Genomic DNA, 25,811 nt, shown 5'->3' with positions numbered 1-25,811 from the left:
GAACCACCACCCCCGTGTGTTGAACTCTCCCCACTTTCTCAAGCCAGTGATAAGCAGTAGCTGGGCTTGACTTCCTTTTGAGCAGAGAGAGCACTGGAGGCTTATGTAACATTTGGCTTATTTTCAGGGAGAGCATGAGTGGAGGCAAGCAGCGTATGTGCTCCTACCAGGCAGCATTTCCTCCTTTCAGAGAGAGGCACGGTACTGTACTCCAAGGTGCCTGCCGCTCTCACTCTCTCTGTAGGAACTGCTAATTGCTACCTCTTCTCCCCCCTCCAATTTCTCCCTCCCCCTCTCCCTCTCTCTCTTTCCCCCCCTCATGGATCCTCTACCTAAATCATAACTTACAGAAATGCCTTTAGCCTCTGATACTTTCTCGACTCAAAAAGAAGCCAAACCAAGATGGCACTGCCCTTGGAACTTTGGACCGGGCTGTAGCCTGTGTCCCCTCTAACAGGGATTCCCCGATGTTGTTGACTACAATGCCTAGAATCCCCAACTGCAATGGCTTTTGCTTGGGGATTATGGGAGTTGTAGTCAACCACATAGGGGAATCCCTGTTAGAGGGAACACTGGCTACAGCTCAACCGCAGAGCACATGCATTGCAGGCAGAACATGTGTGTAGGGACAGTGGAGCTGGTGGGACAAATGTCCCCGAGCCATTGGGCCCGGGGGGCTGCCAAGGCGCCCTTTGCCCCACCTTCTCCATTGCCCCTTCCACTGCCACCACACGTCCCACCCACCACACACCAGCCCCCCCTTCCCCATATATCATCATGAAGATGCAGAGGGTGTGGCCAGTGCTGGGATATGCCGGGGCCCCTCACCCTCTCCAGCCTGCAAGGTGATTGCTTCACTGGCTGGATACTTCCTTTTTCTCCCCTGCTTGCAAAGGAAATATCTAGCCAGTGAAGCAAGTGCTTTGCAGGCTGGAGAGGGCAAGAGGCCTCTGCACATGCCTTCCCAGCACTAGCCAGACCCCCTTCCTCTTCAGATGCAGGCGGGAGGGGTGATTGGCTTGCTGTGTGTAGGAAGTGTGGGCGAAAGGGGCAATGGAGCAGGGGTGCCTTAGCGGTTCCCTGGGCCCTGTGGTCTAGGGATATTTGTCACCACGCTCGCTCTACTGTTGCAACACAGATCACCATCAGTGTGATGGTGTTGGGGGAAGGACCATAGCCAGGACTCAGCAGCCTCATCCACTTGTCCCCTTGCTACAGCTTTAATGCAGAAGAGAGCCCCATTTCAATCCCCGGCATTTTCAGGTAAGACCACTTCTGAAAGCCTGGAGAGTTGCTGCCCATCAGTGCAGACAATACTGAGTTTGATGGACCAATGATCTGACACAGTTTGAAGCAACTGCCTTGGTCAGCCCTTCGCCTTAGCTTGCAGGGTTGGATGGATGTGTTACTTTCCCCATCTTTGATGACTTTCTCCATTCCACACTCCGCAGAGAGATCTCTATATTCAGAAACAATTCAGTCTTATTTACGGATTCCTAACAATTAAGTCCTATTTTAGATGGATCAACTGACTGTTAAGGAACTCTGATGTTCTTTTTTCAGTCTTAGACCCTGATCAGCTTTAAATCAAGCCCATAACATGCACATATCACCTCTGGATAAAAATCCCATTATATTACTCAAAAGATCATTTTTTGTTCTCTTTACAATCAGAACTGAATGAAACTGTTGCACATCTTGGCAGAAATTCAAAAAACTGTTTCAACAAGCAATAGAATATTTAGACAGCCTCTTCAGAGTTTTTGGGGTTTTTTTTAATTTATAAGAAATTCAAATATTACATTTCTCTATTAAAAATCAAATATTTCCAGGAAGCAATGTTGTTTAATATGTATATTGTTTGGAGCTATGCTTCTTGATGAGAGATAAAGGGAAACTATTAATCTTAGATGCAATTTACAACTCTTTATTTCCCATAAAGAATAGCTCCAAACAGTATATATTTTATACAGATTTCTTTCATCTAAATATTTGTTTCTAATAGCAGAGAAACGCAGTACTTGAGTTTCAAAAACTGAACAAGGGGTAGGCTCATAACTGCTTGAGTTAGGGTGCCTCTAGATTTGAAGGAAGTTATGCAGCCCATCTAAAGCTTCATTAGGACCAGGATGTGATCCCAGAATATCTGCTTGCTTATCTCAGCCTCATAGCTTGTGAAGTAGTGATATTTTTTTAAAAACGGTGCCTCTGAGCATGTTTTCTTCTGCATCTAGTAACCTAACACCTGAGATTGGGCAGGCGCCTTCTAGGCCAGATTGCACCCTGGTGCCAGAAGATAACCATTGTATCCTCCTTACAGTCTTGAGAACATGAGAATGAAAGGACCAAAGCTTCTGTCATTATTGGAAGTCATCACACTGATTTTGTTATGTTTTTAAATTTTAAATCTGTAGAGAGCCAAGTTTCCCAGTCAAAATACAAAATGAAATATTTTAAAGTATGGTCCCATTTGCACCTAACACCAAAGTTTAGTTGGGCAGAGGATGGAATCCCTGTACGTCTGAACGCATGAAACCACAGTTTTGTGCCCAAAGCAACCTGTGGTATCCCTCGCTAAACTCCAGTTAGAATCTTTGGTTTGCAGTGATTTTCTCCACTTTATCCTGCAGTTTGGGGCAGCAGTCTTACATCCGAACGCAGATGCAGCCATCACTGTGGTTTTGTGCTGTTTCTGGAACCAAAATCATAGAGACGGTGGCCCACACTTGCCCATGGAAACACCTGTTCCATGCCTGCCATGCTTCTCAGGGGCTGCCTCTCTGAGCACTTGCCATGCCCCATCAATGGTTGGCCTAGAACAGGCATTCTCAACCTTCAGTCCCTAGATGTTTTTGGACTACAACTCCCATCATCCCCAGCCACAATGGCCTTGGCCAGTTGGGGACCCAGACTGGGAACTTCTAGCCATGTATACCTTATAATACAGTGGGAGTTGTAATCCAACAATTTCTGGGACCCAAGGTCAAGAATCCCTGACTTGGAAGACTGAAATGCACATACAATCAACCCTGGATCCGTAGTTGTTGGTAGCCATTAGCCCACTGCTGCTCAATGGATCCTACTAGATGCCCCTTTTTGCTATTTCCCCCCCTCATAACTAGGTCAAGAGGGCACATGGCAGCCTTCCTGTAAATGAACATGGGAGTATATTATGGGAAGGCAACTTTTCTGTCACTGTAATCTAGCTTCTTTGTAATGCAGAGGGGGGAAGTGGTGAAAAAAGTAGTGTGCAGGCTGCACTGCCCTTAAGTGCTCTCTGAGCACTTGCCATGCCCCCATCTCCGAGCTACTGAAGTTGTTGCTTAGCAACAGGGACGGTGGCACATCACATCTCAAACTTCTAAGCCTGTCAAACGCAAGAGTGAGATGGAAGGATGCTTTCTTCTCAGTGTCCCTTGTTCCCCACTTCTGGCCTTAATCTCCTGGGATCGCTGATCATCAGGGATCCCCTCTCCTACAATTTCCCGTGACAGCAGATTAGCATATGCCACAATGTGGGTACAAACCTGGGAAATGTGAAAGATCGAGAAGATCTATCCCTGGTCCCAGTGCTTCCCTAGTCTGCCTACCTGGTACTGCCTAGACACATGGAGCAGCACATTCTCATTTGCGTGCATGAAAAAATTGCCTGGAGAGGTGTAAAACTGTGTAAAAATTCTGTTTTAACTTGAGCAAATCAGGGGCCCCACACAAGCAGGGGCCCCTTTATTCAGATTTCCTGCCTCATGAGAGCAGTCCAATGGAGGACCAAAGGTCTTAGAGCCTCTGGTCATCCCCAGTGGACTGGCCCTCATGAGAGAGCTAATCCCTGGGCGGCAAGCTGACACGGGGGTAGAAGTGTGCTTTGGTGTCCCTGGATGGCTTGGCTGTGGTCTGCCATCACAACAACATCCTTGGAGAGGAGAGCTGGTCTTGTGGTAGCAAGCATGACTTGTCCCCTTAGCTAAGCAGGGTCTGCCCTGGTTGCATCTGAATGGGAGACTAGAAGTGTGAGCACTGGAAGATATTCCCCTCAGGATGGAGCCGATGAAGAGCATCTAGGTTCCAAGTTCCTTCCCTGGCTTCTCCAAGATAGGGCTGAGAGAGAGTCCTGCCTGCAACCTTGGAGAACCCGCTGCCAGTCTGGGTGAAGACAATACTGAGCTAGATAGACCAATGGTCTCACTCAGTATATGGCAGCTTCCTAATGTTGGTCACAGTGGATCAGACCCCAAGATCCTTTGCCCTCCCTCAGATATATATATTCCCTCCTAGGAAGTCCTCATGATCCCTTCCCAGAGTAACAGAAAAATAGTGCCCCTCTGCATCCCCCACTGCCAGTAATTGTGCTTGAATAAAACTGTTTCAGTCCAGGGCTCTTTGGGGGGCGGTGTTGCAATTGCTGTCAGCAGAAGGACTTGCATGCCATTTAAAGGGATTTAAATGCTATTCTCCTGCTGATGGCGGGTGGTCCATTCATTCCAAAAAGGGATGATTGTACTCAGCACACCCCGCATGAGGTTTTTATCCCATGAAATTGTTTAAACTTTTTTATTCTGTGAAATTGTTTTAATTGATTTTACTCTATTTTATATATAAGAAAATTTTAAATAATAAATAAATTAGATTGCTATTCCCTCTGTTGTAGTAATAAGTCAGTTTCCTAATGAGCAGAAAGTAAATCAATGACTTACTCCTGCCTTAATGCTGCATAAAGAGAGGCAGGAGAACCTAGTCCAGACTTCCATTAATATTAATATACATATATTTTATCTGCTATTACCAGGTACCGCATTCTGAATCCTTCTGCAATTCCAGAGGACAAGTTTGTAGACAGCAGAAAAGCTGCTGAAAAATTACTTGGCTCTTTAGATATCGATCATAACCAGTACCGGTTTGGACATACAAAGGTAAAGCTGTTGTTTGAATCTTGTCTTGAGGTCAGTGAATTATTTAGGTTCATTTAATGTTGTAGTACCGTTAAAGCTAAGCAGGTATGGATCTGAGCAGTTCCTCCATAGCAGACCACTAGAAAGCCCATGTGAACTGCTCTGGCCTTTTTAAGAGTGGGATATCAGTGTAAAAATAAGTAGGACTGATTCCTGACCAAAGCAATCTTAGTCAACTAACCATGTAAACCTTAAGTGATTCAACTCAAATATGCCCATATATTCTCATATATGAGAATTCTAAAGAAAAAAATATTTCTTCCGATGAAACATGAATCCGTTGCATCAAGCACTGAGCAACAAACTGCTTGTGGAAGGACTTTACCCTAACACAAAACTGTTGCGAGTCCAGACTAGTGTTGTGTTACGTGCTTGTGGTTGCACAACTGTGGCACTCCTTATTTATTTCAATGGAAACTTTTGTTCAGCTGCTATAGCGTAATAGCACTCTTGTACAATCCTCCTCTAAAATCCACAATACGTCTTTCTCTTTTAATTGAGCAAACTTGCGGCCCTCAAAATGTGCAATGTGCATTTGGGAAACTCCCCATGGTGGTTTGCAGCGATAGAGCCAGCATGGTGTAGTGGTTAGAGTGCTGGGCTAGGACCGGGGAGACCCGAGTTCAAATCCTCATTCAGCCATGAAACTAGCTGGGTGACTCTGGGCCAGTCACTTCACTCTCAGCCTAACCTACTTCACAGGGTTGTTGTGAAAGAGAAACTCAAGTATGTAGTACACCACTCTGGGCTGCTTGGAGGAAGAGCGGGATATAAATGTAGTAGTAGTAGTAGTAGTAATAATAATAATAATAATAATAGGAGCGCCTTTTCACAAGTAGCCCTGTGTGCAAGTCCTTCCTATGTTATGGTTTTAGTCAGAAAAGGGAGTGCTCCCTTGACTGACAAATGAAAGGGGAGAAACAGCCCTCATTTCCTGAGGTCACCAATCCACTATGGCTTGGTAATTTGGGGCTAGATGGCTTGCTTGACTTTGTGCTTGCAAATCAAAGTAGCATAATATCTGCCATATCTAAAAGGGTTAGACTTAAATCCTTCATCTTGACCTAATAATCCTCGCTTCCTGTGTCAGTCACTATATTTTAACCTATGCTGAAAGTAAAAAGTAGGGCAAGTGTTGTAATATTCATACACATTTTAGATGGCATTCCCAAATGTCTATTAAAAGCAGAAACATTAACAGCCCAGCCCGTTCATTCTCAAGAGCTGGGCTGGAGCAAAGGGGATAACGTACACATTGCATGAGCATCTCCCCTCGCTCTGGCACACCACTTGAAGTCTAGCCCTCAATGTGAATATTGCGCAGACTCTCTGCCTTCATGATTCCTTCTCCTCTGCCTGACCCTCTGCTTTCTACAGCATGTTCCATCTTAGTGCTAGGAAAGCAATTGTCCGGTTGCTGACCCTTAGCTGGCTTTGTGTCATTGTTCATTTTACAATGACAAAACAATGAACTGTATTTATTTTGCAGTAGAGCTGAGCTCTTGCTAGGAATGCTGATGGGATAAGATGCTCAATTTTGTCCAGCCTTAGCCAGGAATGCTTAAGGTTATTGATTTCGGTGGATATTCACGTGCCTAACGCATGCTGGAATGTGCCCCCTTTTCTTAATAATGCATAGCATTCCAATCCAGATGGCATTGCAATGTGTGATTTCTCAAGGATAAGTAGTCGCAGAAGACCCATGTTGTACAGCATCATGGGCATGTTTGTTAGATGCCCACAGTGGTGCATGCACAGTTCTGAATGGCCTGCTTTACACTGTGCAGCATGTAAGCCAATATCTTTGTAGCACTATGGATTAGATGAATAGAACAAAATCAAACCATAATGCAAGGCATCAGACATAATTAAAAAGAGAGAGATACATTAGATCAGAAATAAGACTAGTAGTCTACTATCCAAGATATATAATTCAAATCTCTGATTTACCTGTAGTGCTTTAATCGGCACTCATCATTGCTAATAGCTAGGTTTTCAAGTGAATGGATAATGTTAGATGGTAGAGCTAACCACGACTCACAAACGTGTTTTTTTAAAGCCAACAGAGAAGGCTAGAGACATACCCCAAGCTTTAAAATGCTATGCTGTGTCTATCCTTCTTTTTGGCTTTAAAAAAATTTATATAAGTTGCTTTTAGCGAAGTGTTATCATGTGGGCTGGACACAGAACCAAGCCTAGGGCTGTAGCAGCAGTTTGAGCTAGTCTAATGAGCAATACCAAATTATGTGTCAGGCTACATACATATAGGAGACTACAGGGTCATTTCACCTGCACTGGGCACACACTTTATGCTATATAGTTATTGCATGGCTTTTCCTCCAGAAACCTGCCAGAACAAGTTAAGGAGCATCGTTACTAGTCTGATTTAGTTAGTATTGTTATGATGAGTAACTGAACTTGAAGTGTGTCGTTATTTTACCAAAAAAAGTATTGTGTTGAATGTATTCTGCAATGAATCCTTAACTCATGGTTTATTTGCAGGTGTTCTTTAAGGCTGGTCTCTTGGGCCATCTGGAAGAAATGAGGGATGAGAGATTAGCCAAGATTTTAACACTAATTCAAGCCAGAGCCCGAGGCAAGTTGATGCGCATTGAGTTCCAGAAGATTGTAGAGCGAAGGTATTCCAGTCTAATTCGTATTCATAATGCTGTGGACAGATGTTGGCATATCCAAAACTCAAGAATTAAATATTTCTTCTTTTGAACTAGAGATGCGCTTCTTGTGATCCAGTGGAACATCCGAGCTTTTATGGTTGTGAAAAACTGGCCTTGGATGAAGCTATTCTTTAAGATCAAGCCCCTGCTGAAGTCTGCAGAAACTGAAAAAGAAATGGCCAATATGAAGGAAGAATTCCTGAAACTGAAGGAGGCCTTAGAGAAGTCGGAAGCTAGGAGGAAGGAACTTGAAGAAAAGCAGGTGTCTCTGGTGCAGGAGAAGAATGACCTGCTCCTTCAGCTGCAGGCAGTAAGTGAAAACCAAATCAAGCCTTTCTGTTGGTGCATTTAAATCTTGGGCACAACAAATGGGGTCCACAGCAGAACACATATTTAAACAGGGAGTCATAAGAACATAAGAACAGCCCTGCTGGATCAGGCCCACGGCCCATCTAGTCCAGCATCCTGTTTCACACAGTGGCCCACCAGATGCCGCCAGAAACCACAGACAGGAGTTGAGGGCGTGCCCTCTCTCCTGCCATTACTCCCCTGCAACTGGTACTCAGAGGCATCCTGCCCTTGAGGCTGGAGGTGGCCCACAGCCCTCTGACTAGTAGCCATTGACAGACCTCTTCTCCATGAAGTCATCCAAACCCCTCTTAAAGCCATCCAGGTTGTTGGCTGTCACCACATCCTGTGGCAGAGAGCTCCACAAGTGGATCACGCGTTGTGTGAAAAAGTACTTCCGTTTGTTGGTCCTAGACCTCCTGGCAATCAATTTCATGGAGTGACCCCTGGTTCTAGTGTTGTGTGAGAGGGAAAAGAATCTCTCTCTTCCCACTTTCTCCATGCCATGCATGATTTTATAGACCTCTATCATGTCTCCCCGCAGACGTCTTTTTTCTAAACTAAAAAGCCCCAGGTGTTGTAGTCTTGCCTCATAAGAAAGGTGCTCTAGGCCCCTGATCATCTTGGTTGCCCTCTTCTGTACCTTCTCCAGTTCAACAATGTCCTTTTTAATGTCCAGTAGTCCTTTAAAGACTAGCAATTTTATTGTGGTATAAACTTTTGTGAACTTAGATCAGATGCCACTTCATTAAAAGTAAAGTGTGCTGTCGAGTCGGTGTCAACTCCTAGCAACCACAGAGCCCTGTGATGGTCTTTGGTAGAATACAGGAGGGGTTTACCACTGCCATCTCCCACGCAATACAAGATGATGCCTTTCAGCACCTTCCTATATTGCTGCTGCCTGATATAGGTGTTTCCCATAGTCTGGCTGCTACTTCATTAGATGCATGAAATATTGTCCTCACTTTAAACAGAACTTTTTTTATTTCTATAATATAGTACTCTGTTGCACACACAATTCATGTAGCATATAATTGCTTAGTACTTGCTATGAATCATAAGCTGGTATGAAATGAGGATCTAAAGACATAGCCAGAGCAATTAAAAATATGCTGCACTGTACCCAATAAAAATAGATTTGAAAGGCAACAATGTTGTTTACAAGAACTAGGGCTGACTGAGAACAAATTGTCAAACATGTTCGTGGTAGGAAAAAAATAGAACGAAGAAGATAATTTGAACCTTTTTATATTTGCTTGATACAAAACTAAGGCTTTCTGCATGGTCTGGTTTGCCTTGCTCTCTGTTGGCCCAGAGGAAATGGGCTCCCACCCCCAGCAGCTCTGCTTTTGAAGCATGGATGTTTGCATGGGTGGGGGAAACATGTGCTGTTACCCCAACCCACAACACAACTTCATGAGACCCAGAAGTAGGTCCCTGATAGTCACTCAGCTTTTAGGGGCCTACTTCCAGGTCACATGGAACACTTTTGATTCAGGAGGAATCAGTGACAATTGCCCCCCCCCTCACCGTGAAAGCTGTATTTTGGAAGGGGGACTGCTAGTGGCTGGTGTACCTGGTATATCAGGCTTATAATGGTATTGATGGTTCTTTTAATTTGTTTTATATGATTATCTATATATTTATTTCTCCTAGGCATACCTGTCACTAATCTCGTGTGTGGCAGCTCTCGCAAGAGCAGCTGCCTGGGAGATAGCGACGGGGAGACAATGGCAGTGGGTCGGGCTGGCTGCTGGGGAGACGATGGAGGAGGCAGCGGCAGGCTGGGCCGGCTGCATAGAACAGTAGGCGGCGGGCTGGTCTGGCCCAGCTGCTGGGAGGAGGCAGTGGCGGCGGTGGTCCGGCCTGGCCGCTGGGAGGAGGCAGCATGAGGAGCTGATGGGCCAGCTTTCCAGACGGACTGCAAGCCAGAAAGTGCGGGGTGGGGAGAGAGGAAGTGGGCTGACCGGCCCGCCAGAAAACACGTCGGGGGGAGAAGTGGGGGCGTGGCCAGTCGGCCAGAAAGCTGGGCATGCTGGGGGGGGGGGCAGAAGTGGTGGGTTGGCCGGCCGGAGGCGCTGATGCTTTGTGCCCGGCCCAGCTAGTAGGTTTTAATTGTTGTGGGGTTTTAATTTGAAACCGCTCAGAAATTTATATAGGGCAGTATATACACTATTTATTTATTTATTTATTTATTTATTTATTTACATTTTATATCCCGCTCTTCCTCCAAGGAGCCCAGAGCGGTGCACTACATACTGAAGTTTCTGCTCACAACAACCCTGTGAAGTAGATCAGGCTGAGAGAGAAGTGACTGGCCCACAGTCACCCAGCAAGTATCATGGCTGAATGGGGATTTGAACTCGATATCTAGATATCACTAGATATCACTAGATAGATAGATAGATAGATAGATAGATAGATAGATAGATAGATAGATAGATAGATGCTTTTTTCATAGATTTATTGTGGTCAATAGACCAACACAGGCCATTAATAATAATTCCATGTTGAGTGCCCATGGGATAAAAGGACCATGCCCTGTCTCTGTTCCTTCTCTGTTTAAAATCCGGGTATACCCCAGGGAGAGGGAGCACATTTTTCATTTCCTCCCATAAAGGACCTTTCCAGGGTTGTAAATAAGCTTTGCCAATTTCAAAAGTAAGTAAACACTTCAGAAGTGGTACACACAATTGAAAATGCTCACGATTTGTTCCCAAATGAATGTTCATAACTGATTCGCAATGATATCCAGTTATGAATTTGATGTGTGAATGAGCCATCACAGATCTAACAACACAGGCAGAACTTCATATCACCCATAATGTAATGCTTTTAAACGGCATCAGTTCATACATTCAGCTGGAAAACATCAGTACAGTGTGTAGAAAAATCAAGTGATTACACCAGGCCTGCTCAACTTTGCACCCCCCCTGCTGTTTTTGGACTACAACTCCCACAATCCCTAGCCAGAGTGGCCAATTGCCAAGGATTATGGGAGTTGTAGGTCAATATCTGCAGGAGGGCTGAAGTTGAGCAGCTCTGAATTACACACACGTATGAACTAGCCATGCATCATTTTGCAATGTAAAATTCATGTAACAATGTACAAATAAAAAAAATCAAAAATGAACAAAAGGTTAACAGAATGGTGGGACACTGCAGCAGGTATAGTGGTCTGTGGGTCACCTGTAGTTGTGCTCAAAAATAAGGTTAGACAAACATACACCAACTGGAACTAAGCAGCAAATGAGCACAGAGCCTGGTGCTCAGTTTTTAAGATAATGAAAAGGTCACAGAATGGTAGGGAATCTTGTCATTCATCACTAATAAGGGAAGTGTACGAATAGTGATTCATTGCAGGCCTCTTTAAAATGGAGGAGGAGCAGGTGTATACCTGCTCCTCTGCCAGTCGCTGCCACTTCCTGAATTGGTGGCGCTCCTCCAAGCTATCTGCCTACACGGGCAGTGCTCTCCTCCAGGTGCGCTCGCATGATGCCGGCACGCACATGGCCTCTGCGCATGTGCAGCAGTCATTTATGTTGTCAACAACCATGCACGGAGCCATGTGAACTCCAGCTTTGCACGAGGCCAGCTGGGGGAGAATGCTGCTGGTGTGCGCAGACAGGTGAGAGGAGTGCCACCGATTCAGGAAGTGGCAGCAAGCGGTGGAGGAGCAGGGAATTTGTTCTGAATCTTGCTACGAATAGCAATTTGTGCAGATCCCTAATAGATGCCCACCGTGCAGGGGTGTAGCTATAATTGAGCGAAAGGGTTCAAAGAACACGGGCCCCCAGCTCCTAAGGACCCTCCGGCTCCACCCCTCCCTATTTTCTTCAATATCTTCCTCACTCTGGGGGGCCGCCAGAGAGAGGGATGAACACGGGCCCCCTCTCCCCTAGCTACGCCCCTGTGCCCACGACAGTGTCACAAGCAGCACACAACAATCTCAATACCAATGATGTGCCATGTGGCAAAGAATAACATTTTTCCAGTGAAAAACTATTGCAGTTGAAATGCTGGGAAAATGGGTCTTCCAGAAACAGAAATGCTACCTTGAGGCACAAGCTCTGATTTTTCACGCATAATAACGTAGTATTAATATTATCAAAGGAATCACATGGAAAGACCCTTAAAGAATGTTGTCATGTGCAATGTAAGCAACGAAGGAAAAGCATGATTATACATAATACAAACATTGTGGGAATTAATAAGGGAAACATTGAAAATCTCTTCATTCGCTGAATCTAGAAGGAATATATTCCTATTTTTATTATTTTAATACTGCATTTCACAATTAAATATTCACAGAGCTTCTTTCTAACTATAAAAGACAGATATTAGGAACATTCATATTCAGTGGTTAGATCCATGAGTTGGAGTATATTTTATATTAGACATAGACTTCCAAACTTTAAATACATATTCTAATGTAATGTAATATGTCTCCATAATTCGTTCAACTAAGTTAAACTATTGCAGCCTTAGTTTTAATCTGCATAAGTTTACATTACTTTATATGTAGATAAATGAACTGCAAAACTTAAAAGGCTTGGATATAAATACTAACACTTTTATCTATATTCCAATCTGTTGAGTTGGTTACCATGGTAAATCACTGAGACAAGGATGTGGAGATGTGACATTTTACATACAATTTGCAACTGTGCTGCAGAACCAGCTAAGAAATTATTTTTAAAGATTACAAAGAATGCACATTATAATATTTGAGAGCTGATGTTTATGTCCTAATGTGATGGAATGGTTATTATTATGCATTATCATTATGTAATGTACTAGCGATCGATTGGAAAATTATGTGAGCACAGCTCAGAATACACATGCAGGTGGGTTTTTAATGCTGGAAAGGAACATTAACCCTCCTTACTATCCTCATATCATACACTCACCCACTTCCCCTCAGTCCTCTCCTGGCTTTTAGCTGCTCTGGGAGTGGAAGAAGGCAAGAGAATCTCTCCCCTTCTCTCTCGGAAGCCTGGCACACTGCTGTGTGCCATAGTCGAGCAGTGATAGGAAAACTACATTATCCAACACATCTTGCCTCTCTCATTGCAGTGTCATCAGGGAGGGGAGTGGGGAGAGAGACATCCATCTGTTTCCTTACTGCCACACCCAGAGGAGATTATAGCCAGATCAGTGTCAGGGAGGAGGCTTGGGGATAGGCAAGCAGATGGGTAGGCTGAGGATGCTCAGTGCGGGACTTGAAGGAGGAATCAGGCTCTGTTGCACTCCTAAAGACATTGTATGGGGGCATAACAGGATCAGAAATAGCCTCAAAGCTGGGTTAAAAGAAAACCTAAGCTATTTTATGAGTTTGTGGTTTTTTTCTGTGTCCAATTTGGGAGTTTTTCCATCACTACCTGAAATGAGCTTCTCAGGGGCAAAGACTAAAGAACGGTGTCATATAGAGGTATTGAGAGATGATGTTCTAAATTGTCTGGGGAAATTAACATATTGCCAGGACCCAGGGCCGTTCTTAGAGAGCCCTGGCGGGGTGTGGGGCCTGGGGCAGATCAGCCAGTCTGGGCCCCCCTTCCAGTTAATTCTAATGGGGGTTAAAAGAGCAGGACCTTGGGCAGTCGCCCTGCTTGCCACGCCCTAAGGACAGCCCTGCCAGGGCCAGATGCATCCACCCCAGCAGGTTGGACAGATGGGTTCAAAGAACCTTGGCCCCCAGCACCTGGGGACCCCCAGCTCCACCCCTTCCTATTTTCTTCATTATCTCCCTCATTCTGAGGAGCCACCAGGGAGAGAGGCAAACACGGGCCCCGTATCCCCTAGCTATGCCCCTGCACTCCAAAGTCCTTAAAGAACTCAAATGTGAAATTGCCAACCTCCTTGCAAAAATGTGTAACTCATCCCTACAATCAGGCTCTGTACTAGAGGACTGGAAAGTAGCCAATGTAACACTGATTTTCAAATGGCAGTCCAAGGGGGATCTGGGAAATTACAGGCTGGTTAGCTTAACATCTGTGCTGGGCAAATTGATGGAAAGCATTCTCAAAGATAAGTTGTCAGCATATAGAAGAACAGACCCTGCTGGAGGAGAACCAGTATGACTTCTGCAAAGATAAATCTTGCCTCACCAACCAAGTACCTCATCAGAGACTCTTGAGAAAATTTAGTATTCATAGGATAAGGGGATAGGTTCATGTGTGGATTGGTAACTGGTTGAAGGACAGGAAACAGAGGGTAGGAATAACTGGACATTTCTTTAAATGGAGGAAAGTAACAAGTGGGGTCCCCCAGGGATCTGTACTGGGGGACCAGTGCTTTTTGATTTATTCATAAATGATTTAGAATTTAGGGTAAGCCATGAAGCAGCCAAATTTGCAGATGACACCAAACTATTTAGGGCAGTGAAACCCACAATAGATTGTCAGGAGCTCCAAAAGGATGTCTCCAAACTGGGTGAGTGGGCAACAAAATGGCAGATGTGGTTCAATGTTAGCAAGTGTAAAGTGATGCATATTGGGGCAAAAAACCCCAACTTCACATATACCCTGATGGGGTCTGAGCTGTTGGTGACTGACCTGGAGAGAGATCTTGGAATTGTGGTGGACTTCTCATTGAAAGCGTTGACTCAATGTGTGGCAGCTGTGAAAAGGCCAATTCCATGTTTGGAATCATTTAGAAGGGGTTTGAAAATATAACTGCTAATATTATAATGCCCTTGTACAAAACTATGGTGCAGACACATTTGGAGTACTGTGTACAGTTCTGGTCACCACACCTCAGAAAGGACATTATAGAACTAGAGAAGGTTCAGAAGAGGGCAACCAAGATGATCAGTGGCCTAGAGCAGGGATTCTCAAGGTTGGGTCCCCAGATGTTATTGGACTTCAACTCCCATAATCCCCAGGCCCAGTGACCTTTGGCTGGAGATTATGGGAGTTGAAGTCCAATAACATCTGGGGACCCTAGGTTAAGAATCCCTGGCCTAGAGCACCTTCCTTACAAGGCAAGCTACAGCACTTGGGGCTTTTTATTTTAGAAAAAAGGGGGAGGTCTGATCGAGGTCTATAAAATAATGCATGGTGTGGATAAAACTGATAGAGACCATTTTTTCTCCCTCTCTCATTACACTAGAACCAGAGGTCATCCCATGGAACTGACTGTCAAGAGATTTAGGATTGATAAAAGGAAGTACTTTTCCACACAACACATAATTAATCTATGGAATTCTCTGCCACAAGATGTGGTGACAGCCACCCACCTGGATGGCTTTAAGAAGGGTTTAGATACATTCATGGAAGTAGCTATCCATGGCTACTTGTCTGGTGGCTATAGGCCACCTGCAGCCTAGGAGGCAAGATGCCTCTGAATACAAGTTGCAGGGGAGCAACAGCAGGGCATGCCCTCAGCTCTTGAAATATCAGTGGATCTGGCATCTGGTGAGCCACTGTGTGAAACAGGATACTGGACTAGATAAGCCTTGGGCCTGATCCAGCAAGACTGTTATATTTTTTAATTAGGGTTGTGCATTTTGGTTTTTTTTCTTGTTTTGTGTTTGGCCTGAAACCAAAACACTCCCCTTTTGTTCTTTGTGCAAAATCAGCCAATCCGAAATACCCCAGTTTTGTTCTTTGTCTGAAATTGCAAAATACAAATCCGTTTTGGATTTTAAAAAATGGCCCCGGGGCAAAACTAGTGGGTGGGGGTGGTAGTGCCCAATGGGTGGAAGCTACCACCCAAATCTCAGAGGAATTAAGCAAAGGGCTCATTTTTGGTGAATTTTTGAAATTTAGGATTGTTCCCATAGGGAATAATTGAGGTTTCAGCAAAAGTATAGCTTCACATCAGTGGGAAAGGGGGTGGCCCAGAGCAGAGTAGGGTAGGTGGTAGTGCCTAGTGGGGGCAAGGAAGCTGCCAGAATTATTTCAAATGAATTGGGCAGAGGGCTGATTTTTAAAGATTAATTGAGTTTACACATCTTTAAGGTTCTTCCCCATAGGGAATGATGGAGGTTTCAGCAGACCCATAACTGCACTTGGGGGGCACCGGGGTGGCCCAGAGCGAGTGGTGGTGTAGAGAACATAGGGTGCCAACCAACCCCATAGGTTGCTAACGCATGGGGTACTGGGCTCTGTTGTTTCTGAGATGTTTTGAGTGTAGATTCTCTGGTAGCATATGAGAGTGGATTCATGGTTTGTCAGTGAGAATCTCATATGCTAACAGAGAATCTACACTCAGAAGACCTCAGAAACAACAGAACCTGACCCGTGCCCCTTTTCCGACCCCCTAGCCAATGTGGGGTCAGAGTGGCAAGAGGAAAAAGAGCCAATGGGGGACAAGGAGGGAATCGTCAGCAGGTCAGCCCATGCTTTAGGTCACTGATCGGAAGGCTGGAAGGGCTGGAAATTCAAAGAGATGTCAAACACAAAATGGAGACTGACTCAGAGATCGCCACAAAATGGAGATCTGAAACAACAAAATGTTTTTAGCTGAAACAGGGATGTTTTGTTTTGTGCACAAAACTTTCGGATTTGGAAAATGGGTGTTGTGTTTTGTCTACAAAAAACCCAAAACGGCTCATTTCGAGTACAAAACATTTTGTACCCAAAATGTTACGCACATCCCTAATTGTTATTCATAAAATGGTTGGGGAATGGCTGTAGCTTAGTGATAGAGCATTTGCTTTGCATGCAGAAGGTCCCAGGTCCATCAAAAGAACCCATGATGAATAGATTTGGTGAAACACAAATTTGAATATAAGTAAATAAATCCAAGGCTCCCGTGATCTATTCACTGCAATGGCATTTGGAATGAATGTGCTCAAGAATTCATGTTAATCCTCTTCCTAAATTGTTTGTATTAGGTCATACCTGAAAAAATTATGGCTAATAATCTGCTGAAGCATACATTTCCTCTGTAGCCATTAACGCAGTCTTCTGAAATTCTTGACAGGAGCAAGACACTCTGGCAGATGCAGAAGAACGATGTGACTTGCTGATTAAATCCAAGATCCAGCTGGAGGCCAAAGTCAAAGAGCTGACGGAGCGGGTGGAAGACGAAGAGGAGATGAACTCTGAGTTGACATCCAAGAAGAGAAAGCTGGAAGACGAATGCTCTGAGCTGAAGAAAGACATTGATGACCTTGAAATAACACTGGCAAAAGTTGAGAAAGAAAAACATGCGACTGAAAATAAGGTGCCTTGGCGATTTTGCCATAGAATTTCACTCCTGATTTATATGTGATGCTAGGGAATATGCAAAGCATTCATTTTGCAGGGAAAAAAAATATTTCTCTTGTTGGGAGGAATCTGTTTTGATGCATATAAAACTACACAATTTCCCATCATAATGTCATCCTTCTGGGAAGGAACCTATGCTTTGGAAAAAATATCTACTATAGTTACTATAGTTTTTGTTTACATGAGTCATCCTGACATTTCCTGGGCACATGAGCAATGCAATACATGACCCAGGAAACTGGAAATCTGGCTGTCAGCAACTTTCTGTGATAACAGCTGGATTAAATCAATCAAGAAAAAACAACAACAAGATCTGTTCTGCAAGTTGTTTCCGGACTTGTATTTGATTGTCTAGATCTTTGCATTTAACAGCTAAGTAGTAGAAGGTAGCCAGTCACGTTAGGCTTCCAGCACTTCCATCTAACATGAGGCCTGCCCAGGAATCGCCGGCACTGCTTGCAAGAACAAAAAATTCATTGTGTTAATCATCCCCACATTGATACATAGCACTCTGCTCAATACCACTGCAGTGCAGACTGTTCTCTCAAGCCAGGGACAAAAAGCTTTGGACTAAAATAATGTTACAAGGACCTCTGACTCTTTGCCCTGCGCTTTGTTTTCCCCACAGGTTAAAAATCTGACAGAAGAAATGGCAGCACTTGATGAGACCATCAGCAAACTTACGAAAGAAAAAAAGTCCTTGCAAGAGGCTCATCAGCAGGCCCTGGATGACCTGCAAGCAGAGGAGGACAAAGTCAACACCCTGAGCAAAGCTAAAATGAAATTAGAGCAGCAAGTGGATGATGTATGTGTGCTTTGCTGCCTGTTTACCAGGGTTGTTTTTAACTACTGGGAAGCTTTGAAGATTGGTCTTGTCCCTTTCTAAATGCCAGGGCCATTATTTGCCATGTGCAAAATAGGACTGAAAATAAAAGCAGGCCTGTGCTCTGTTGTTAAACCTCTGAATGAAAGAGGTGGATTAAAAGAACTAATTTGTATTCTTATTGTTAGATGGAGGCATATTTTATGAGGAAGGAAATTGGAAGGTTTTTCTAGTTCTCTTGAGTCTTCATCAGCACATTCCTTTGAGGGATGTGCAAAACCGGTCCGTGGTCCGATGGTTCAGTTCAGGGTTCATTATCGAACCAAAACACACACACCCCAATTTTGTCCGGACCAGAACCGAACCACCGGACAGGTCCGCGAATTTTTTTAAAAAATTAATTTTTAAAAAATGATTAATAACTACCTGTAGTCCCTTCGGGGGGCTTGTTGTAGGCTGTGGGGTGTGTGTGTCCACGAGGGTTCCCCCTCCCCGCGCTGGCCTCTCTCATCACTGCCGCGGCCGGGTAAATGTAGTATTTTTAGCCCTTTTGGGCCTATGTAAAGGCGAGTGGCAGCCATTTTGGCTGCTGCTGTGCATGCGCAAATGCTCCCTCCAAGGCCTGGCATGGCCTATGGCCTCACAGAGGGCATTTGCGCATGCACGGTGGCGGGCAAAATGGCTGCCGCTCGCCTTTACAGAGGCCCGAAAGGGCAAAAAATACTACATTTACCCAGCCGCAGTGGTGATGAGAGAGGCCGGTGGGGGGAGGGGGAGCACACACCCCTGCGCGGCCTACAGTAAGCCCCCTGAAGGGGCTATAGGTAGTTATTAAACATTTTTTAAAAAAAATTAAAAAAAATTTTAAAAACCCACCAGACCGGACTGGGGTTCTATGGGGGCCAGACTGAACTGGCCCGGTTCCATTCGAGGCTGGTCCGGCCTCGAACCGAACCGGGCCAGACGGTTCCGTGCACACTCCTAATTCCTTTTTGGTGGGTGAGGAAAGTTGGAGCACACCAGCAAAAAATATTACTCTGTATGCCTGTGCTTCATTAGGACTTTGTCGTAGACGACCTTGCTGCCAAGTACCTGAAGTGTGTAATGGCTCAGTTCTCCCCATCCGACCTCACCCCTTTTCATTTCTGTAGCTTGAGGGCTCTCTGGAGCAAGAAAAGAAAGTGAGGATGGATCTAGAGAGGGCCAAACGCAAGCTGGAAGGAGACTTGAAGCTAACACAAGAGAGTGTCATGGATTTGGAGAACGATAAGCTGCAGTTGGAGGAGAAGTTGAAGAAGTAAGCTAATTATTTACAATACGATTAGATTCTGCTCATACTGCTTAAAAAAAATTAGAATGCACCTCCCATTCATTGCTCCCCAATATTTTATATTAATTTACTGTAAAAGATGAGAAGGGAACATCAGTCTTAGCATGTAGTTTTGCTTTATACCAGGTCTGACAGTGTAGCCTGCGAGATGCTTGACAATCCCCTCCTTCTCCAGACCTAGGAAGGCAGCCAAAACAAGAAGTTTTTATCACGCCCCTGGTGGGCAGCCATATGCGACTGGTTCGCATGTTTAGCTTGGTGGGTCACAAGTTCTGCAGGCCTGCTATATGCTGAATGAGAAATAAGATTACCTAGGGAATAAGTTCCATAAAGTTGGATCCTGGGAACAAACTAGAAAAGGAGGAAGGAAGCAAGGATGGATGAAAGGAAGGAAGGCTGGAAGGAAGGAAGAAACTGGGTGAAGAGGCACCTTTTGAAGTGGTGGTTCTCTTGTATTCATCCGGGGGAGAGTAGCTATCCCTATTGAGCCCAGCAGAACATCCCTGCAGCGCCTGTTGCTGGTGCCTCCTTTGTGTATATCCAAATAGACTATGAGCCCTTTATTTATTTATTATTTATTTATTTATTATTAAAACATTTATACCGCCCTTCCAAAAGGCTCAGGGCGGTTTACATTAAAACACCATTAAAATCAATTAATAATTAAACAAAAATTATAAAACATAAAACAATGATTAACAATTAAAATCATCATAAAACAACAATTAAATAATCAAAACAATTTAAAAACAAGTTTTAAAAAGCTGAGAAAGCCTGGTTGAAGAGATGTGTTTTCAGGTGTTTTCTGAAAATTGCCAGAGATGGGGAGTATCGTATCTCAGCAGGAAGCGCATTCCACAATCTCGGGGCAGCAGCCGAGAAGGCCCGTCTCTGTGTAGCCACCAAACGAGTTGGTGGCAACTGGATACGGACCTCCTCAAGTGACCTCAGTGGCCGGTGGGGCTCATAGCGAAGAAGACGCTCTCTTAAATACCCAGGGCCTAAGCCATTTAGGGCTTTATAAGTTATGACTAGCACTTTGTATTTTGCCCGGAAACCTATTGGAAGCCAGTGTAACTCCATTAACAAGGGAGTAATGTGGTCTCTCCAAGATGAGACAGCAAGGACAGCTGTCTTTTGAGGACAGCAAGCCATTTTCTCATATCATTTTATGTGTAAACGGTTTTGAGAACTTTCCTATTGAAAGGCATTCTGTAAATATGTTAATATGCTGCATTACCATATATAAACATGCTGTAAACTTCCCAGAGATAGAAATTTGGGGCCGTGAACAAATATTAATAAATTAATAGTAAGAAAGAAACAATGTCCACCACCCTGTGGGCCTGGAGATCCTTCAGCTGGAGGTTAAGCAGCAAAGTAATAGGGATCACAGCTTGGTTTGGCTTCCCATGCTCTAGCATGCTAGCACTTTCCCTTCCTCTCCCATCTGGCATTGTTCTATATAATAGCTAATTGGAGGCTGGCATGCAGATCAAAATGTAGGGAGCTGAACCCAACCAGCTCCCAGGGATGTCCTAAGATATGTTGCTGCCTGAAGCAAAGGTGATAGGACACACACACATCTCCATCTGTGAGTGGGTGCTCAGCATTCCTGGGCCATGCTGCTGAGACACTAGCAACATGCAAACATTCTCAGACTATGCTGCCAAACCAGGCATGGGTGGCAGGGACATTCTGAGCTCTAGACAGGCTGTGGGGTAAGGCCCCAATGGGGTGTGGGGTAAGGCCACAATGGGGTGAGGAGGAGGAGATGTACAGCATGTCCAATGGCAGCTGTGGGATAGCTTTTATGTTAGGGCGGGGGAAGCACTTCTGCACCTCTTCTTGCAACCACATCTGAGGTGGCTGCCTTATCCTGCCTCATGGAACGGTCACCCATGCCAGCTCCTCCCTCCACCAGAGTTCTTAAATGTACAGGGCCTGACTCTAGACTTTCTTAAGGCCCTTGATGAGTAGCAGTAGTAACAATAACTGCAGTAGTAGTTGTTTCCAAGATCACATTCCTGCTTAGAAAGCAATCGAAGCATGTTGACTGATCTCTTGAACTCCACATCAATTAAGCATACATTGCCTTAACAGGAAGGAATTTGAAATCAGTCAGATGAACTCCAAGATTGAGGATGAACAGGCTGTAGTGTTGCAGCTCCAGAAGAAGATAAAAGAGCTTCAGGTAATTACTCATGCGTAATTCTCCACTGCTCTGGATGAACTGAATCCTATACTTAAAGAATGCCTTGGCTTCTGACCTGTTCCACCTACACTTCAAATTATCAGAATCTGTCTCTGATCATGCCCAATTGGACTCAGAATCATACCCAATTGGACTCAGGGTCCATCTAGTTCTACTCTTTGTTTCCAGTGGGGACCAGCTAGATATTTATGAGAAGCCCTGAATCAGGGTGTGTAGGCAACAGGCCTCCCATGTTTGCCCCCAAGCAACTGGTATTGAGTGGCATCCTGGTTCTGAACATGGAGGGCCCATGTAGCTATCGTAGCCAATAGCTATTGATAGATTTATCAGTTAGATGGGGCTGTAGCTCAGTGGTAGAATATCTGCTTTGCTTGCAGAAGATTTTTTTTTTGGCTTACTGTTAAGATTTGCTATGCTATTCTAAAGTCTTACAGAAGGTTAAGATATTTATAACCAAATATACAGAAACGTTGCTGAAAATAAAATCTATATATTTGTGTGGCAGTGGTTAGAATACTGGAGTTAGATGTCAGGAATTTTGGTTGAAATTCCCACTTAGTATTAAAGCTCTCTTGGTGGCGTTCAAAATCTCCCTGTCTCTTAGCCTAGCCTTCTTTATGTGATTTATATAAAATGGGATAGCCCAGTTTATGCTTAGGGGTGGGGCCCATAGCTTAGTCGTAAAGCATCTGATTTGCATGCAGAAGGTTCCAAATTCAGTCCCTGACATGGTAGGGCTGATAGAGACTCTTGCCTGAAACTTGAGAGAGCCACTACCAGTCTGTATAGAGAATACTGAGATAGGTGGACCCATCGTCTACGGCAGCTTCCGATGTTCCTGGGCCATTTGGAGTTCCTCAGGAGGAGGGTGGGATACAACAAATACACAACAAATGTGTGAGAAATAGATCCGTTCCAACTCCAACAGCTGGAAAACTCTAGACACTAAGGGCTAGCCAATTCACCACACAGACAGAACACTTAACCCATTTCTATGCATGTGTGGCATGGCAAAAAGACAGAACCATCAGGATAAAATGTATGCTTAGGAAGCCATTTTTGTAGCCCTGTGCAGATGTGTAGGGAACATATGGAGTTGAGAGAGGCAGAAAAAATGAGATCATGCCCACTATCTCCACTCCTGTCCACATGTTCACCCAAAATTCTGAACAGAGCTTACAGGCATACAACTCTATGCACAACCCTGCTTTTTGCCAAACTCCCAGGCATTCACACAGAGAGCCTGTGTGTGTACAAGTTGTATGCATGGATTTACCTTTTCAGGTGACTCCATGGATGGGAGCTGGGATAATGGCTGTGATCCCAATCCCCACACAGGTCTGATGAACATCTGTATGAAGTTTATTTTGCCAGATGAGGAAAAGACCAGTGGTGCCTTGGATGTGAAAGCATGTATGGAACACCTTTCATGAGCAATAGGAATCCTAATAGATGGGGCTTAGTTGTGGGGTTAGAGATTTAAAAAGGTTAATCAGATATATTTGTGGAAGAAAAGATGTGCAAGAAGAGAGGAAAACAAATAAGAGAGAAACTGGCTTTGGGACAGGATATTCTTAGCGCAAAGGAAAGCAACTGCCTTTGAATGTAACGTCCTTTGTTACAAGCACCTAGGGGCTTGTAAAAGAACAGACCGCACCTCCAAGAAAGGCAACATGAACTTCAGTGATATGTAACATTTGCACAGAAGTTTGCACAGAAGTAGGAACTCTTTCAGGAATAAAAAGAATCCCCTTGGCTGCTGATCCATGGAGGCTCTATGACCCCATTGGTTTTGCAGCTGCCAGAGTTGCTCTCTGTTTCTCTGGAGGGCATGGGACATGTCAGTAATAATTCTGGAACTTGCTTGTTGCCCAGAGGCAGAATGTGTGACTAACCGGCTTTGACAGCTCAAGTGTAGAGGTGAAAGTTGGAAAGCAAGCACGAAAGGTTCCCTTCCTGTGACCCTATATCTTTATATCCCCCCTTCCCCCATTGTTTGTAAAGTGGTACAGAACACACTTTATAGCGGACTTCTTTGCTTCCTCTGTTCTCTGTCTTGTTTTCAAATATACCTCTTTTTAACGTTCATCATTAATTGTGTGCCTGAAGTGTAAGGGGGTGACCTAGTACAGAGCATTATCCAGTTCCCTGAGTAGGTAACTAGGACTTATAACTGTGACCTGTGTGAGTGGGCAGCCACTCTGGACATGAGCACTGAAAGTTACCACAAAGGTTAAATATAAGGTTTCCAACAACTTTAAGAAGAGACACTGGAGAGAGAGCTTCAGGATGGTACTGTTATATATGTATTTTCCTGTCTTGTAGGCTCGCATAGAGGAGCTTGAAGAAGAGCTGGAAGCAGAAAGAGCTGCCCGGGCAAAAGTGGAAAAGCAAAGATCAGACCTGGCCCGAGAGCTGGAAGAGCTGAGTGAGCGGCTAGAAGAGGCTGGGGGAGCCACCACAGTACAACTGGAAATGAACAAAAAGCGAGAGGCAGAATTTCTGAAGCTGCGGAGAGACCTTGAGGAAGCCACCCTGCACTATGAAGCTACAGCTGCAACACTGAGGAAGAAGCATGCAGACAGCATGTCAGAGCTTGCAGAACAAGTGGACAGCCTACAGAGGGTCAAACAAAAATTAGAGAAAGAGAAGAGCGAGCTGAAGCTAGAAGTGGATGACCTGTCATCCAGTATGGAGCAGCTGGTCAAGGGAAAGGTAAAGCCATGGGGGGTGAACTTTGATGGAAGTAAAATTGGTGATGACCCAGTCTGGATGGAGATCTGGCTCCCAGGGTCAGTCCAGCATGGACCTGTTGCAGGCAACACTTGAACCTCTAATGGAATACTGTCTGTTGTAGGGATGTGCACGAAACGGATTTTGTGTTTTGTTTTTAGCTCAAAACAAAATGGCTGAAATGGCTTTCATTTAAACAGCCATCGACCCAGTTGTTTCAACGAAACAAAACTCGAAATGGTTTTTTGGCCATAAGGAACCATGGGGAAATTCGAAACAAACCCCGTTGTTCCCCATGGATAGCTCATAGAGACACCAAAGTGGGTTAGGTGGTAGGGCATGATGGATGATACCTAACACTCAACCCACAAAAGAAATGGGCAAGCAGACGATTTTTAAACACATTTTTAACCTTTCCTCAAAACCCACACACAATCAGAAGCCAGTGCCAGAATACCAATCAGCAAGAGGAAAACAGGCCTCCAATGTGGCATCCAAAAGGTCAAAAAAATTTGAATTGTAATTGGATTGTTTTGTTCTGAGGTTGAAAAAGGCCCCTTATTTAAAGGGCACTTTTTTGAGTTTGAGACACTCAAAGCTCCCACCAAGTCCAGGAGGATGCCAGCATGGATAAAAAGCAAAGTCAAGGAAGCTATAAAGGTGGGAAAGACTCCTTCAGAAACTGGAAGGCCTGCCAAAACGAAGAGAACAGAAAGGAACAGAAACTCTGGCACAAGAAATGCAAGGAGACAATAAGGAATGCAAAAAGAGAGTTTGAGGAACATTTAGCTAAAAGCATCAAGGGGAATAACAAACACTTATTTAAATACGTCAGAAGCAGGAAACCTGCCAGGGAGGCAGTTGGACTATTAGATAATGAGGGAGTGAAAAGGATTATTAAGGAGGATATGGATATTGCAGAGAAGCTAAATGAGTTATTTGCATCTATCTTCACAGGAGAGAAGTGTATACCTGTACCTGAACTATGCTTCTCAGGGAAAGAGCATAAAAACTGAGTAAGACAGAGGTGATGAGAGATGATGTACTAAACCTTCTGGAAAAATTAAAAATTAACAAATTGCCATGGCGAGATGGCATCCACCCAAGAGTCCTTAAAGAACTCAGATGTGAAGGTGCCAAACTCCTTGCAAAAATATGTAACTTATCGCTACAATCAGGCTCTGTACCAGAGGAATGGAAAGTAATAGCAATTTTCAAAAAGGGACCCAGGGAGGATCTGGGAAATTACAGACTGGTTAGCTTAGCATCTTTTCTAGGTAAATTGATGAACAGCATTCTCAAGGATAAAATTGTTAAGCATATAGAAGAAGAGGCTCTGCTGAAGGAGAACCAGCATGGCTTCTGAAAAGGTAAATCTTGCCTCATCAACCCTTTGAAGTTCTTTGAGAATGTCAACAGGTGTTTGGATAAAGGTGATCCAGTTGACACAGTATACTTGGACTTTCAAAAAGCTTTTGACAAAATTCCTCATCAGAGATTCTTGAGAAAACTTTGCAGTCATG

At 44.3% G+C, this 25,811-nt stretch overlaps 1 protein-coding gene across 2 annotated transcripts in view; it reads left to right on the top strand.

Moving 5' to 3' along the window:
* Positions 1-25,811, top strand: part of MYH15 (myosin heavy chain 15) — a 142,002-nt gene that overhangs the window by 66,677 nt on the left and 49,514 nt on the right. For both annotated transcript variants that reach the window (XM_053304969.1, XM_053304970.1), the window contains 8 exons: positions 4,787-4,910; positions 7,452-7,588; positions 7,679-7,934; positions 16,901-17,143; positions 17,816-17,992; positions 19,162-19,307; positions 21,444-21,534; positions 23,881-24,270. In XM_053304969.1, the coding sequence (XP_053160944.1) occupies positions 4,787-4,910; positions 7,452-7,588; positions 7,679-7,934; positions 16,901-17,143; positions 17,816-17,992; positions 19,162-19,307; positions 21,444-21,534; positions 23,881-24,270 (1,564 nt within the window). The remainder of the gene's footprint in view (positions 1-4,786; positions 4,911-7,451; positions 7,589-7,678; positions 7,935-16,900; positions 17,144-17,815; positions 17,993-19,161; positions 19,308-21,443; positions 21,535-23,880; positions 24,271-25,811) is intronic.

Source organism: Hemicordylus capensis, chromosome 3, assembly GCF_027244095.1.
Source record: "Hemicordylus capensis ecotype Gifberg chromosome 3, rHemCap1.1.pri, whole genome shotgun sequence".
In the NCBI taxonomy this organism is placed as follows: Eukaryota; Metazoa; Chordata; class Lepidosauria; order Squamata; family Cordylidae; genus Hemicordylus; species Hemicordylus capensis.
This window is presented reverse-complemented; position numbering and strand designations above follow the sequence as displayed.